At 46.6% G+C, this 17,387-nt stretch overlaps 1 protein-coding gene and 1 non-coding gene across 2 annotated transcripts in view; one reads left to right on the top strand and one right to left on the bottom strand.

Annotated features, from left to right (window-relative positions):
- Positions 1–7,491: 7,491 nt before the first annotated feature.
- Positions 7,492–7,573, top strand: Trnal-uag. Its single transcript has one exon. It is a non-coding gene; the product is annotated as a tRNA-Leu (tRNA).
- A 4,384-nt stretch (positions 7,574–11,957) lies between these two features.
- Positions 11,958–17,387, bottom strand: part of Sdr42e2 (short chain dehydrogenase/reductase family 42E, member 2) — a 19,739-nt gene continuing 14,309 nt past the window's right edge. The window contains exons 10-12 of the mRNA XM_028764314.1: positions 16,704–16,767; positions 15,095–15,168; positions 11,958–12,257 (exon numbers count right to left, since the gene is read on the bottom strand). Coding sequence (XP_028620147.1) covers positions 12,003–12,257; positions 15,095–15,168; positions 16,704–16,767 — 393 coding nt within the window. The 3' untranslated portion in view covers positions 11,958–12,002. The remainder of the gene's footprint in view (positions 12,258–15,094; positions 15,169–16,703; positions 16,768–17,387) is intronic.

The following is a 17,387-nucleotide window of genomic DNA, read 5'->3' as shown; positions in this document are numbered from 1 at the left end:
CACACATATATATGTATATGTATATGTATATATGTTTAGGCCCAGTCTGGCCTACCTGACAATTCCAAGTATTTCTGTAATTTTTAATTAATATATCTTCATCAGGGCTGGGTGGTGGTGGCACATCCCAGCACTCAGAAGGCAGATGCAGAAGGATCTTTGTGAGTTCAAGGCCAGTCTACTCTACAGAAGGAGTTCCAGTACAGCCAATGCTGATACACAGAGAAACTTTGTCTCTACAAAAAACAAAAAAGAAAAATCTTTGTCAGTCCTTTCTGGACTCTCTGGAGGGAAGTTATTCAGCGTTAGTTATTCCTAACTCTGAGACTAGGGCATGGCACATAGTGTTTAATCGGTGGGAACTTGGGCAGGGTGGAAGACTCCTGCAATCCCCAGAAAAACAAGGCCAGCCTGGGCTACATACTAAATCCCTTTCTCAAGACCAAAGCAGGTGCAATGAATGGAAGAAAGATAGCACTGGGAAGATGTGAAGACTGAAAACCAGTGGAGACAGCCATGTATACTTTGATGTCACAGTCGCACATTTTGAGCTATTTGTCCATCCAGCTGCAGTCAGCTGTTATAAGGTATGCAGGCATCACTAGCTCGATTGTACAGATCATAGGACTGAGGCTTATAAAGAACGTGTCTTGCCCAGGGACACAGTCAGGAAATGGTGTGATTAATTTAATAAAGCAATTGTTAGAAGACAGACTGACAGGAGAAACACCATAACATCTATTCTACCACAGGCTTGTCTGGCCTGGGCCTTCAGATTAAAGACCTGAAGACCTGAACCACCTTGGAGTTCTACCAGCAAAAACACCAGATATGTCCTCTTCACTTTGTACCTCCAGAACCATGAGCCAAATCCAGCTTTTAAAAATTACTTATTTTGGGCTGGAGAGATGGCTCAGAGGTTAAGAGCACTGTCTGCTTTTCCAGGGGTCCTGAGTTTGATTCCCAGCAACCACATGGTGACTCACAACCATCTGTAATAGGATCTAGTGCCCTCTTCTGACCTGCAGGCATACATGCTGTATACATAATAAATAAATCTTTAAAACAAAATTACTTATTTTGTGTGTATGGGCGTTCTGTCTGCATGTCTAAGAGTGTCTGGTCCTCCAGAACTGGGGTTACAGTTGTCAGCTGCCATGTGGGTGCTGGGAATCAAAACCAGGTCTTCTTGAAGCACAGCCAGTGTGTTTACCGCTCAGACAATGGTTCTCAACCTGTGGGTCACAACTCCTATGTGGGGGTCGAATGCCCCTCTCACAGGGGTTGCCTAAGACCATTTGCATGTGTCAGATATTTACGTTATAATTTATAACAGTAGCAAGATTACAGTTACAGATTAAGTTATAGTTGAAGTAGCAACAAAAATAATTTTATGGTTGGGGTCACCACAACATGAGGAACTGTATTAAAGCGTCAGGGTCACAGCATTAGGAAGGTTGAGAACCGATGCTCTAAGAGACTTATCCACTCCTACTCATATGTTTTGTTGTTGTTTGAGATAAGCTGGCCTCTACCTCCCTGTGAGCTTCATGCCTCTGCTGAGTGGCCATTCTGATAAACCTTTCTTTGTAAATCATCCAATCTGTGCCCTTTAGGATTTGACAATTTGACACAAACCTAGGTCATCTGGAAAGAGGAAACCTCAACTTAGAGACTGGCCCGTGGGGCATTTTCTTAATTAATGATTGATTTGGAAGGACCCAGTTCACTGTGGTGCCACCCCTGGGCAGGTACTTCTGGGTATTACAAGAAAGTAGGCAAAGCAAGCCAATAAGCAGCAGCATTCCTCTGTGTCCTCTCCTCTGCTTCAGTTCCTGCTTCCAGGTTCTGCTCTGACTTCCCTTCGTGATGTATGCTTTAAGCTGAATTAACTACCACCACCACCACCACCCCCAGGGTGCTTTTATCACACCCTGGTGGTCATGGTGTTTTATCACAGGAACTGACAGTCTGATATTGAGATACTGGTAACAAAAGGACCTAACACAGAGACAATAGTACTCCTCATAACTCCCATCACGACCTTCTAACGTCCTCTGCCTAGCACACAGAACAGGAAATGACTTTCCCAAGCTTACACAGAGGCAAGGTTTGGTCCAGTTCTGGGTCTATGCAGTTCCCTTGTGTCCTGTAAGCTCTTTGGTGTTTGAGAGCAGTAAGCCTGTTCTCCCAAGGCAAGTCGGGGCTTCAGGCCTAACCCTGCTGTCACATGAACATTTCCTGCAAAGAGTTTGACTCCCCCCATCCCCTTTCTTTCACGAGATAGGATCTCTCTACACAGCTCTGTTGTGGACACTCACTCTGTAGACCAGCGCTTCTGCTGGGACTAATGGCGTGCACCACAACACCAGACAAGTTTGATTTTCTTGATTAAGATCCCATGTTGCTACATGAACTCAGAAAGACAAATGCTTCTTCCTGGAGCTGCCCAACATGACAGCTCAAAGGGCTTGTGTCCCATCTGGCCTGCCCTTCTGGACGATTAGCCCCACAGCATAGGGAGCTGTTCCACCACTCCCAGCTAGATCCACATTTTTGATGTCCACCTTCCAAATAGATTATGATACTGAGTATGTTTTCCGGTATCCCTCAGATATTCATATGTTACTACAGAACCTAGCAATTCCACTCCCAGTTACATGCCTAAGGGAAAGAGAATGTGCACCATGCAAAAGAAATTGGGGGTGTTGATAAGATGGCTCAGGAGGTAAAGGCATTTGCTAAGCCTGACACACAAGCCTGAGTCCATCTCTGGGACTCACATGGTAGGAGACAACTAATTCCTGCAGGATATCGTCCAGCCTCAACGTGCACACCGTAGTATGTGTGCACTTACCTAAATATATGCACATACACAAAATAAATTACTGTAATTAAAAAAAAGAAATTAGAATAGATGCTCACATTTAAAATACAACAACAAACCCAACTATGTATGGATCTGGATGGGGTGGCACATGCCTGGTATTTTAGAAGTCAAGAAGCTGAGGCTGAGGGCTGAGGAGATAGCTCAGCCTTTGAGAACACTTCTTGCTCCTCCCCAAGATCAGTTTCCCAGCTCCTGCATGGTGGTTGACAACTGTTGCTCCAATTCCAATGGTTCTGATGTCTTCTTTTGGCCTCTGCTGACACCAAGCATATGCTGTGGTACATAGATATATATCCAGGCAAAACACGCATAATACGTTTTAAGAAATGCTTAAAACCAAAAGTTTAAAAGTGGCTGGCTCACTAAGGTAGAAAATATACAAAAATAAATAAATAAATAAATAAATAAGATTTTTTTTTTTTTAAAGGCAGAAGCAGGATTGCTAGTTCAAGATCAGCCTGGGCTTCGAGGCTATGACAGTTTTTGTTTGTTTGTTTTAAAGATAATTTACTTCATGAGTATTTTGTCTGCATGTGCCACACACATACCTGTTGCCTATGGAGGTCAGAAGATGTTGTCTGGTCTCCTGGAGCTGGAACTAGCTGGTTTCCAGTTAGGACCTACCACATGGGTGCTGAGAACTGAACCTGGATCCTCTTTTGAGAGCTACAAGGGTTCTCAACAGCTGAACCTTTTCTCTACCCCAGGACAGTTTTTATAAAGACTCACAGAGTCCACAAAATTACTCCTCTCTGTCTTAAGGTGTTTGAAGAGTGAGGCTTCTAGCTTTATTTGCCTATAATATGTTTGAATAGGAAAAGATCTGGAAGAATCCAGGCTGGTTTAGTTTAGTTTAGTTTTTGTTGTTGTTTTTTGTTTCTAATGTGGTGGCCTCGCTGGTAAAGGAAGACTCTTTCTTTTCACTTTACACATAGGATTGGGCTTTTTAAAGTGTATGAGCATGCTTGTGGTACAATTCAAACTAAGGGGAGGCAGATTTATGAGGTAGGGACATGAGCAGTGACTTTATCTTTGTGCTTTTCTTTCTTTGCTCCAGTTTCACTAGGGAACACTGAAAACTTTTATGACAGTTATAATTAAATGGCACTTAGAAACAGAAAACCCAAAAAACTAAACATAGCCTGGTTGCTCCGGCTTCTGTGGCCTCCCCACCCTTCCCTGGTGTTGGCTGGGTCTGCATTTGATCTGCCCTTGCTGTGTCACACAGGCATAAATCACCAGAGAAGCATCATCAGCAGGCATGGGGGAGGCCGGCCAGCAGACAAGGCTGCTGGAGAGAGGCTGAGTGGGAGCAAACGGAAATCTTCGCCTCTCTGAGGTTGGAGTTGGAAGCAAGCAGGTCCTGAACATCTTGAGAACCAGTTATGCCCCTCTGCAAGGCCTGTGTTTTTTGTATGATCAGCCCTATTAAGTGTAAAATAAACTCTGATTTGTACTAAATTATGTGTGTGTGTGTGTGTGGGGGGGTGTAAATATACTCAGAGTTATTTTGAGATAGCCTACATAAAGAGAACTCTATGTCCTTCCTGTGGCTGCAGAAAAGGGTGTGCTTCCAGGAGGGCAGGCCAGGGCCTGCCCATGTCCAGACAATAATTCTGTTAGCTCTTAGGATGGGCAGGTCTGGGCAGAAGTGTTTGCCTCTGCCTTTGAGTTCAACTGGCAATGGAGTTCAGATGGAGTGGCCTTCACCAAGAATAAAAAGGCAGGGCAGGGGTATTGTAGCTTATTGGGTAGGTAAATTGTGTATTTAATCTGTAGGAGACCCTGACTCGAGCATGTGTGTGTGTGTGTGTGTGTGTGTGTACGCAAAACCATTTTTTAAAAAATGCAAAAAAAGAAGCAAAACCATTTTTTATTCAATCAATATTCTTTTGGCCAATATTGTCCTCGGTCCTGAAGATATGGCATTGGGTAACTAAGAAGCTATCATTTGTTTTCTCGGAGTTGACATTCTACCACGGTCCAGTTTCCTCCTGGTAGTGGCCTATCAAGTCCCTTCAAGGGTAAGGGCAGAGAAGGTATTCACAGAATTCCATAGTACTATGGTGAGGACCTTAAGGTATAGGTGGCAAAGGGTTGCTCAGATCCCTGGGATGGGCATTCCTCTCAGTGCTTGCCATGGATTGGCACATTTGATCTTTAAAAATTTCTTCAGGGGGGCTGAAAAAACAACTCGGTGGTTAGGAACAGACACTGTTCTTATAGAAAACCATAGTTCAGTTCCCTGTATCCACATCAGGAAGCTCACAACTGCCTATGACTCCAGCTATAGGGGAATCCAGTGCCTACTTCTGGACTCTACAGACACCTTCATTCACACACATAAAATCACACCGAGACACACCAACACATATAATTAAAAACAATTAAGCGGGTAGTGGGAGTACCTCTAATCCCAGCATTTAGGAGGCAGATCTCTGAGTTCAAGGCCAGCCTACTCTACAGAGCAAGTTTCAAGAAAACTAGGGCCACACAGAGAACGTTGTCTTAAACAAACACAACAGAAAACTTCTTCAGGGTCTGGGGAGATGGCTCAGTCAGTAAAGTACTTGTCTTACAAAGTTAGGGGCTCAAGTTCTGATCCCCTGCACTCTGGTAAAAAGCCAGACATCAGGGCAGGTCAGTGTAATCCTAGTGGTGGTGGTATGGAGGAAGGGAGGGTCCCTGGAGCTCACTGGCAATCTTGTCCAGGTTCAGCAGGGAGGTTCAACGTTCACGCACTTACACACACACACAACTTCATTCTCTGATAGGACCAGACCAATAGAATGACAAAAGCAAATTCTCACAGCAAATGCTGTGTGGTGGCTACTACTGTTGCTGCTCCAGTGCAGCAAATCCCCTAGGTCACAAAGCCGGTGAGCCTGTGGCTCCCAGGCCCATGGGCTTCCTGCACTGCATTCGTTTAACAAATTTCTACAAACTGAGAAGCCCAAATCATTCTGGAGGACAGAGTTCCTAAAATCAAGGAGTCAGACACCTCCTATTTCTCTTTGGAGGTTCCAGGGCAAAATCAGTTGTCAGGAGCTGGGGACAGGGCTCAGTGGGTGAAGGGACTTACTGCTAAGCCTGGCAACCTGAGGTTGACCTCAAAGGGAACCCACAAGGTGGAAGGAAGCAGCAACTCCTCCAAGTGTCTGATCTCTACATGAATACTGGTGTGTGTGTGTGCGCGTGCGTACACTCACCCACCCACCCACCCACACCCGTAAATAAATATACAAAGCTTAGAAAAGGTTCCCTGTATTCCTTGATTTGCGTCTTCATCTCTCAGCTTCCTCATATCTCCGTCTTCCTATCTCCCGTGGTTTCTTACCTCTTCTCAGGGACACTTTGGAAAATCTAGGCTGGTCTCCCCATCCTTGAGTTTTTGAGACAGCTTCACTAATAAATTATGTAGCCTCTAATTAGTACAAGCAAGGTTGATTTGAACTCTTGATCTTCCTGCCTCCATCTAAGCTGTGTGTGTGTTAGTGTGGTGTATATGTGTGTGTGTAGCAGGTGTGGGGGGAGGAGATTCCAGGTTTGTATGACCACACCTGAATCTACTCTGTGCTCTTGAAGCTGTTATCCATTCATCCATTCATAGTTCCCCCCCACCACCACCGCCACCAAAAGTTTCCTTTTGCCACATAAGACAATATGAACCATCTGGGGATTTGGGTGTGAACAGCCTTCTTGGGTTGGTGGTGTGGGAGGCATTAGTTCGCATATCCACTCACCTTTACTATAGTTTTGTTTGCTATCTTCCCTAAACAATGCAAGAAAATGGATGACCCTATTTAAATATAAAATCTGCAAGAAGGAAACTGGGTGGATTTAAAACTGCTTTTTAAAAAAAGTATCAAACTTGGGGATATCAGAAGACAAGAAAAATTTAACGAACGTTTTAAGAATTTCAACTCGATCTTCAAAATTCTGAATGGTAGAAACGCAAGGTTTCCTGGGCAGCACTCTCTACTTAATTATATTTTCCTGAAAACAACTTAGCCTGCATCGGAATGGGGCTTGAGAGGCGGGAGAAAGCTAGCCTGGCGAGGCACCTGATACACACTGCCAGGTCTTTTCCCCACTCTGTAAAATGTGATAATAAAAGCGAAGGAGCAAACATCAACAAAAGATCCGTGACAACATTCCAAGACACCCTGGACACCACGCGGCCATGGGCCAAGAGGTTACAGACTGAAGTGGTTCTGCGCAAACCCAGTTCCCTGGTGACCGCCCCGCCCAGCAGAGCCGGCCTGGAGGACGCGGCGGCGCAGCACTGCCCCCAGGTGGCTGCAGGCAGCATCACGTCCACGGAAAATGTAAAACTCAAATTCTCTCATTTTAGGATCAAGCGTTCGTGGTTGACACTCAGGGACTGTCCTGTTCTTTCCTTTTTAGTGGTGCGTTTCTGCTTGATGGTCGTGCCGGAAACAAGGTCGCTGGAAATCCAGAGGCAGATGTTACTACGTACCGAAAGACTGAATTCATATTGAGCTTGAGCATGCGGAAACGGCCAGGGGCGGAACTTGTAAAATGTTACACACTGCGTCATCACACTAATATACTCTGAATGGCTCCTCACATAAATGGGAGGTAGCGTGGCCGAGTGGTCTAAGGCGCTGGATTTAGGCTCCAGTCATTTCGATGGCGTGGGTTCGAATCCCACCGCTGCCAAAACCCTACAATTTTAAAAAAATTTTCTCCGTTTTTGCATGCTTTTGGCTCTGTCCTCTCGTCTTCAATCTTTCTGAAGCTCATTTTAAAAAACCATAAGGAAGAAAAGAAAGAAACGAACGAAACTGGTCTTTTTCTCTAGCCTGATACACAAACGTGTCATGACCACTAATTTTCTTCCCAGAAAACAAAACACATAACAAAATAAAACCCCGTCCCTTTTCAGGGCAATGGGTCCCGAACACCTTGCAAATTCCCAACAGTCAATCTGAGTCTTAGTTCACATTTCCTGGATCTCTACCAAGGGCAAAGATTATGAGCTAGGGAGGGTCCCTTCCTGGTTCTGGCTGACGCCCTTCAATCTCTGTTGGTGGAAAAGATGTCAGGTGACTGCGGGCTGGGTTGCTGGGTGGAGTCTCGCGTAGAATGCCAATCTTGAGGTCTCAGCTTTCTTGATTCTTTCACATGGACTCTAAGGTTAGGTTAGTGTCCCCTCAATGCTTAGTTATGAAAGCCCTATTCGTGCCGGAAAAGAACTCAGCTTTCAGGAGTGAGCAAGACAGGTCTCCTGAGCTCGTTGGATTCAGAGAGATTATTATTTCATCAATTACCCTTGACTCCGGAACAGTCAGATCTACACAGGAAAACCCTGTCTTGGTTTTAAAAAAGGGGGTGAAAAGAAGGGTGGACATCTCACTACACATTTTTATTCTGAAGAGGGGCAAGTCATCGGAATGATAGTGGAAGACTTATACAGGTCCTGCGCACACTCGCTCGCTCTCTCCTCTCTTCTCTTCTCTTCTCTCCTCTCCCCTCCCCTCCCCTTCCCTCCCCTCCCCTCTCCCCTCCCTCACTCCCTCCCCCACCTCTCTCCTCTGCTGAGCCACACCCTTACCCTTACCCTTAGAGAAGATGCACCCTACCTCCAACCTGTGTATGTGTGGAGGTCAGAGAACAATTTGTAGGAGTCTGTTCTCTCCTTCTACAAGTCCCTTGAATACAGGACATCCATCAGGCTTGGTGGCAAGCACCTTTACCCACTGAGCCATGTGTCCTCAGCTTGGGAAGATATATAAAGGTGGGCTTGAGGATTTCTTAGCTGGCTAGCATTGGTCCACAATTGGGAGTGGCTTTTTTTTTTTTTTTGAGACAGGGTTTCTCTGTGTAGCCCCGGCTGTCCTGGAACTCACTCTGTAGACCCTCGAACTCAGAAATCCACCTGCCTCTGCCTCCCAAGTGCTGGGATTAAAGGCATGCGCCACCACTGCCTGGTGGGGTGGCTTTTAATAGAACACTTATAAGCCAGTCTCACTGGCTGTGCCATTCAGATAAACTATGTTTTTCTTCTGCATCAATGCTTCCTCCTTTAGCTCCTTTAAACAAGCCAGCCCTTCTTGTCAGAGCTTCACAGGAGCTGGTTAACCGGGGTAGCATCAAATTTCTTCAGGGATCTGTGTGTTGGGTGGGGTACCATATCCTTTCCTACATGATAAGGAGAGAACAGAAGAATTCTTGGGATGGAGATCTATGTTGCCCCAGGCTCAGGTCTTGGTCTTGTTGCTTTGAGGGGGAAGAGCAGAAGAAACCCAGAAAACAAGTAAATTGATTCTTGATTAGACAATACTGTGAACATGTGGGTCTGTTTCTCCTGCCCTAAAATCATATTTCTCAGGAAGGGAAGGTTGAAAGAGGGAGTTTAGAGAAAGGGGAGGTGCATTTAGATGATACAAATTTATCAGATAAGAAAGTCCAGCTGCCAGTTGTGATGGTCAGTTAGGATCTGGGAGCACTGGCAGGCACACCTGTCAGGGATTAGGTTAGGTTAGCTTAGTCTCTAGGCACGCCTGTGAGGAATCATGTGCTGGAGCCTCTCAATGAGGCCAAGGTGGGAACCCGCTCTAATCGTGGGCAGGAGCATCCCAGGACATGGGTGAACACAACAGTCTCTCCTCTTTCTGACTACAGACACAATGTGACCAGATGCTTCACCTTCCTGACACTAACTTTGCTCACACAATGGACATATGAACTACGAGACAAAATAAACCCTTCTTTAAGTTGCTATTGTCAGGGGTTGTTTGTTTCTTCCAAAACAGGGTTTCTTTGTGTAGCCTTGGCTGTACCACAACTCACTGTATAGACCAGGCTGGCCTCGAACTCAGAGATCTGCCTATGCTTGCCTCCAAGTGCTAGAACTAAAGTCATGTGCCACCACCACCCAGCTTGCCCAAGTATTTTATCATAGAAACAGGAAATATAAGTATGATGGCTAATACAGAGAGCCTGAGATTTGTAGGTCTGGGAGAAGGAGGTAGACCCCAGAGTTCAACCCCAAACCCTGGAACAGTTAGGCTTTAATAGATATAAATCATGTGTAACATTTCCCACTGGGCCTTGGGAAGTTCTTCCAAATGATCTCAGCTACAGAGCAGCAGCCCTCACCCTCTGATATTTCAAATTAGTGATGGCCTCTGATTCTTCATCTTTAAATTGATAGTAAGAGTGGCTCTAATAATAGGATAAGGCCATACAAATACCAGTTCCTGCCAGTGTTGGGCACTAAACAGATAGAAATGATTACTACTGATCTTTAAAAAAAATAAAAAACAAACAAACAAAAAACCAAGTAAACACTGGAGCTCAGTGGTTAAGAGCACTGACTGCTATCCCAGAGGTCTTGAGTTCAATTCCCAGCAACCACATAGTGGCTCACAACCATTAGTAGTAAAATGCAATGCCCTCCTTTGGTGTGTCTGAAAACAGCTATAATGTATGGATATACATAAAATAAGTAAATCTTTTTTTTTAAAGTAGACACACACAAAAAAAAGAAGAAAAAAAATGAAAAAAAGAAGAAGAAAAAAGAAAAAGAAAAAAGAAAAAAAAAGTAGACACACACACATAAAATTCTGCCTACTGTATTTTAAAACTACACAGTTTTCCTTATTCGCCAGACAGGGACACGTGCTACGAGGAACACCACCTGTGAAGGTTGACTAGCACCTTCTCTTTCCTCCACTGCAGCCAGGTTACTTTGCTTGCTGCTAGGGTCCGTGGTGTTTATTCAGTTAATGCCACGTGTGCACCAGATGATGGATGTCTGTGGTTCTGCTTACACACGGTTGTTTTGGGACCCTCAGTCCACATCACGATGGCAGAGAGGTACAGTTTCTGTGGGCTTAAACTCTTAAAGATGATGGTGAGGACCACTACTCATCAAGAGATACAGATGATACTACAATACGGAGGTTGGGGAAATGGCTCAGTAGGTAAAGTACTTGCCACACACAGATGCAGACCTGAATTCCATTTCTAGCACCCACATAAAATGCTGGGTGTGGTGGCATAAGCTTGCAACCCCAGAACTGGGACACCAGAGACAGGTGGCTCCCCAAGGCTTCTTGTCTAGCCTACCCATTCCAAATTCCAAACTCCAACTAGTCTGAAAAAATAAGCTAAGACAGCTTCAGGAATGATATCCTCTGATACCACATACAAGTACACACAAACTACGTCATAAGATATGATCAGCGAAACTCTTGTCTGTTATATTGGTACTTTTTATGAGACATTCAGATTTTTTTTTTGTTTTTGTTTTTCGAGACAGGGTTTCTCTGTTTAGCCCGGGCTGTCCTGGAATTCATTCTGTAGACCAGGCTGGCCTCGAACTCAGAAATCCGCCTGTCTCTGCCTCCCAAGTGCTGGGATTAAAGGCGTGCGCCATCACCGCCCGGCGACATTCAGATTTCTTTTACAAACTTTTTTTCTCCATTGCCTCCTCTGGACCTGAAACCTTTTATTATGCCAGTCGTTTCCATTCATTAACTGAGAACCAAAAGCTATCAAGTTTGAGCTTGGGTATCCGTCCCCAGCTAATCAACACATATAGATCGGTGTCGGGATCAGGATAAACTCAAAGAAGCTGTGGTAGGGAGGAGACCCCAGAAGGAGACAGAAGACAGGTCCAATTCCACAGACTCCACCAACCAGAACTCACACATTTAGGGCTAAGGCTTATCCCTACAGAAGCGACCTCACTGGGGTTTCAGCGTACAGATGGAGGCAGAAAGGGGCGAAGCCAGAACTCGAAGGATCGGGAAGAATAGGAAGGAAGGGGCTAGCCTGGGTAGGACTGGAAATGGCTGGGAAGGAGAAGCGGGCTAAGAGGCCGGGACCTCAACAACCGCCTCGCCTAGCTTAGGAGAAGAGTACCACACTGGATCAGGGAGGGGAGAGCGGGGGAAACGTGGAAGTGAGCCCAAACACCCGGACGAATAGAAGCCAAGAGAGCGGAGTAGAGGCGTGGCCAGCAATCGGGGCGGGGTCAAAAAACAGGGGCGGGCCTAAACCAGGAGGTCAAACCCTGGTAGAAGCTGGGGGGGGAGGAGCCATACGTGGGCGTGGTGGTGGTTGGGGGCTGGGGTCCGGTTCAGAGCCGCTCTACCACCGCCTGCAAAGGCTGCAGCCCTAGGAAGTACAGGGCCAGGCCCAGCAGGCCGAGCAGTAGCAGGAGCGCGAGCAGCAGCCGCAGGAGCGTCAGCACGGTGCAACAGCGGGGCTGCGGGGTCGTGGCCTGCACGTATCGCTCCACTGCGTCGGCGAAGCTGAACTTGTCCGGCACGTAGCCAAGCTGAGCGCGCGCCTTGGCAATCTGGAAGGTGTGCGTCACGGCCACGCTGAGCACCTATGGGAGAAGCGGAGCAGCAGAGGGCTGGGCTAGTGGGAGAGCATCCTGTGTCTTCTTGACCGAAAGGATAAGGGAGGGGCAGACTACCTTTCTGTCACACTGGGGTTTAAAGTCTGGCCTCTGCGTCTGGTTCCTGCGATGCCTTCCTGAGGGAGGAGGGGAGGCTTCCTTTCTGAGATCTTTTTCTTGGAGGGTACCGCCTCCTCCATGCCCTTTCTGTATCTCACCCTCAGGCTCTGCTAAATTTTCATCCTGTTTCATTCCTCTTCTCTACTTCTCTTCCCAGCCAGCCTAGTTCTGGACCCCTGGAGACCCTTAGATGCATTCTTGAATACCAGGACAGGCTGAAGGCCTCCTGCCTGTAGTGGGGTGCCGGTTCCAGAAAAACATCTCCAAAGGAGGATGTTGGCTTCCTGCCGCCAGCTCATGACCAATTGTAGTGGGCGGGGCCTTCCTAACAGCCTTCCTGTCCTTTCTGCTGGTTAACTAAGTGACCCTAAGAGAGGGATTCAATTACGAACAAGTGATTCCTCTTTAAGGCTGAGCAGCACTTCCCCTGCTGCCAGTTGGCCTGAGGCCCGTCGGCTTCTAGGATAATAAACGACAACTATGGATGATAGAACTCCCACTGCACTTGGTGGGGTCCCTTTATACACTTTTGTCCTCTGTGATGGCACGATTTCCTCTTTGCATAATTGGAAATTGAAAAACAAAGGTTAAGTGACTTGCCTAGGGTCCACATAGGAGATCCACTTTAGAAAGTGTGGCCGTATTCTCGTCATATTGGGGTCTGGAGGTGCTCTCCCACCTGGCTTGTTACTCTCTAGCTGGACATTGGCTACGTGGTTCTCACATGGCATAGGCAGGCCCTTGGGGCCAAGCCCTGGTCTGGGGACCTCAATGAGGGAAATAGACCAATTCTTGTCCGTTTTGCCCCAGATAGTTCAGGGCTTGCAGGAATGCAGGTTAGTAAATATCCTAAAGCCATCCAAGCAGAGAGACATAGCTGTGAGTTAGCCATGCAGGTCCTAACACAGTGTTCTCAGAGGTCAGGTTTAACTGTGATCTCAGGATGTAGGTGCCACTCCTGCATGCTGGAAAATTCCTCCTCACATCTCAGGGTAGCTCTTATCACCGTGTTGAGTTGCTTGGTTTCTAGAATATTTTCCTCTTTGTACTGTGAACTTCCTGGTATAAGGACCAAGTCTTACCTCCAGTGCTCAGTGCAATCCCTGACACACAGTAGGTGCTTAAGGAATGAAAGGTTTTAAATGCTAAAGAGCTGATTGCTGACTCACAGACTGGCCAGCTGACAACTGACCTGTAGCCCCAAATTGCCCCAGACCCTTTGCCCTGGAGCCAACAAGTTAACCTGCAGACCCAGACTTTAGACAAGGGGAAGGGTAGCCAAACCAATGCCTGACTACAGTTCCTCAGCACTTCTGACAGCTGTTTTGCCTTGTTGGTTCCTGGTGTTTTACAAGACAGTGGTGGAGCTTTAGGTCTGAGTTCAAATCCCACCAGTACCCTGTAAGTGACTGATCATGTGTAGGCAGCTTCACTGTCCCTAATTTCCTCCTCTGAACATGGGCAGGGTAATAGCTTCCAGCAGGGGTGAATATCAAGTGACATTAAAGGACTGTCATTATCCCCCATCAATCTGGAAAAGGTGTAGGCCATAGCTTCTCTGAAACATTCTCCATTTCCCCACTTCCTTTCAGCTTAAGGAGCACTGAACTTGGCATCCTGAAGCCAATCCCAGTGTGCTGTGATCTTGGATAAGCCACTGGTTCCTCTAGTGCCCGGTTTCTCATCATAAAATGAAGAGCATAATGTTTTTGCCCTTCCTAATTTAGCACTAAGAGGAATCAAATGAGAGAGACCCTAAATACCACCTGCTGCCTTACTGCTTACAGTCTACTTAAGATACCTTTTTTTGTAAGAAAAAAAAAAAGTTCTTAGATTTACTTATTTTATATGCCCTGCCTGAGTGCATGTATGTGCATTGTGTGCATGCCAGAAGAGGGTGTCAGATCCCTTGGGACTGGAGCTATGGATGGTTGTGAGCCACCATGTGGGTGCTGGGATTCAAACTTGGGTCGTGTGAAGAGCAGTAAGAGCTCTAAACTGATGAGTTCTCTCTCCAGCGCCAAGATGCCCTCTTTTTGGATGGTACATGCTAAGCAAATATAAAATTACATACACATCAGGTGTGATGGTGCACACATTTCATCCCAGTGCTCAGGAGGAAGAGGCAGGGGGATCCCTGTGAGTCTGAGGCCAGCTTGCTCTACACAGTGAGTTCCAGGATATCCAGAGCTATATAGTGTAAGACTTGTCTCAATAAACAAGACAATTCTTCCCCACAAATTACACACCATAACTATGAGAATGGTATTGATATTCTATACACAGAAGGCATTTAGTACATACTTATTGTTAAGTAAGCATGTACTAAGCATGTAAATAAACATGATGAGCCTAGGGCCACTGGGGATTTGTGTGAATGTGTGCATGTATATGTATTCAGGTTCAAAAGAGTGCCTGCTATAGGACCTGCCTTTGGGAGCTCAGGTCTGGCTAGAAGATAAGCCACCTATGGCTGGAATGACAGCTGTGAATAGGAGTTTGGAGTGGTCCAATTTTCAGTATGTAACACAGTTTGCGCAAAAAGTTAGCAGGGAGCACTAGAAAGGAACGGGCTGTAGTTTTGGGTCAACATGGAAGTTTCTGAGACCACAGAGAAGAACCTTGTGACAGAGGTGTTCAGCAACGGTGGAGGGGAAGAGGATAGTACAGGGCTGGGATCCCCCACCCCTCAGCACCCCACTTACCTCACTGCGGGTGAGTAGTGGGGGGAGGATGCAGACGGGCCTCAGTGCCAGGTGCAGGTACTCCATCACTGCAGCTGTGAGAGAGGGCAGGTGAGAGGGGCTCAGGAGAAATCCACTGGGGGCATTGCTTGCTTTGCTAGGGGGTCCCTTTACAGAGGTCACTGGATTCCCTTAAGTCGGCAGCATTTTCTGGGGACCTGTTAGCTAGGAGATAGGTCACGGTAAGATGGCACCAAGTAATAATGACAGTCTGAAGAGTGCAAGTGACTCTGAGAAGAGTCAAGATGTTTCTGCTCTCTCAGCCTCTCTTAAATGACATTTCATTCATGTGTTTCATGTATGTGTTTATGTGTGTGGATACATATACACCATGGCGCATGTGTGAACCATGCAAGACAACCTTGGAGAGTCAATTTTTCTCTTTTACCATGTGGGTCTCAGAGATTGAACTCAGGGGGTCAGGCTTGGTGGTAGCACCTTTACCCATTGAACTATCTTGCGCGTCTTCAAGTTCTCTCTTTTGAGGCAGGCAGGATCTTACGATGTAAGACCAGACTGGCTTCAAACTCTCTAGATAGTTCAAGCTGGTTTTGAGCTCATGATCCTCCTGTCTCAGCCTCCCAAGTGTTGGAGTCACGTGTGTGCCACCATACCTGGCTCTCCTGTTTTGATATGTTGACTTGGGTAGGAGAGGGAGGAGTTGGAAATGCTTCCCTGCCACTCCTTCTGTCCTGACACCATTGCCTCAACCAATGTGAAGATGCACCAAGATGCAGCTAGTTTACAGAGAACTGTGTATTTATATACAATTCTCCCAAGCTGTCATCGCCTGGGCTACAGATAATGCATGTCAATCATTGTGGCAGTGGTATACAGAAGTCACCCACCTGGGTAACAAGTTTACAAGTCTTTGATTTCAATAACATCCCCAACACATTTAAAAAGAGTAGGTCCAGTCTTTGATGCACCAGGGACACAGCCCTTTGTGACTTGAGGGCTACTTGTTCCGTTGGGCTGCTCACCCCAAGCCTAATGCCTGCTTGCATTTTTACTAGGAGGCCAGCAGAGGGCGGCAGCAGAACACACTGTCTTGGTGGGGTGGGACCAGGGAGTGGGAGCGGATTCTGATCTGCATGGGGAAGGGGAGAATCCAAGGTCAAAGTCTCCACACACCCTAAAGAAGCCCTAGCATCAGGTGAATTTGGAAGAGGGAAGCCTCAGGCCTCCTCTGCCTTTCAGCTCCTGCCTCATGCCTTCCAGCTAAATCTAGTCAAAGCTGCCTCTCTCCTGTCACTGCACCTCTTCAGGCAGCCCTCAGAGCCCCAGTCTCTTCTTTTACAAGAGTTATAGTCACTCTCGCTTTGTGAGAGGCTCAGGTTTAAGCGGAGTGAGCCTATGATCAACGCAGTTGTAATGATATTGAGACACTTGCCCTCTGAGTGCTGGCTCTGGCTGGGTGTCTGGCACAACCTACTTAAAGTCCATCACCTCATCCATGGGGGCCTCGCTGGCCTCATCCTACTCCAGGCCCTGGGTTTCCAATAATGTAAAACACACATGTTGTGTGCATACCTGGCACACAGGATTTCATACTCATGCTGTTCCTTACCTGTCAGATAAACACAGGAGGTCGGTACCTGGATCCAGGGCTGACTGTACCCCAGCTTCTCAAACTGCAAGAGAACATGGCCTGACATGAAAATGGATTGTTTAGGAACTGTCTGGTGAGGAAAGACCACCTGCTTTCCATATCCTGCTGGCAGGGGACTCCCATCAGCCCAGAGAAATGCCCTCCTAGCTCATAACAGACTTTTTTTTTTTTGCTTTTGTTTCTGTTTGTTTATTTTGAGACAGGGTCTCTATATGTAGACCAACTTGGCCTCAAATTACAGAAGTCTGCCCACCTCTACCTCTTGAGCTAGAATTAAAGGCATTTACACGATGCCTGACATCACCACCACCATCATCTTCTTCATCGCTATCACCACCATCATTTTGTACACCAGTCTTTTTTTGTTTTGTTTTGTTTTGAGACAGGGTTTCTCTGTGTAGCCCTGGCTGTCCTGGAACTCACTCTGTAGACAAGGCTAGCCTCGAACTCAGAAATCTGCCTGCCTCTGCCTCCCAAGTGCTGAGATTAAAGGCGTGAGCCACCACCACCCGGCTTGTACACCAGTCTTAACATGAGATCTATTCCTTGGTCAAGATAACTCAAGTAGCTAAAGACATAGAACAAATCTCTTCTCTCTCTCTCTCTCTCTCTCTCTCTCTCTCTCTCTCTCTCTCTCTCTCT

This window comes from Grammomys surdaster, unplaced genomic scaffold (genome assembly GCF_004785775.1).
Source record: "Grammomys surdaster isolate TR1022 unplaced genomic scaffold, NIH_TR_1.0 142, whole genome shotgun sequence".
Taxonomy (NCBI): Eukaryota; Metazoa; Chordata; class Mammalia; order Rodentia; family Muridae; genus Grammomys; species Grammomys surdaster.
This window is presented reverse-complemented; position numbering and strand designations above follow the sequence as displayed.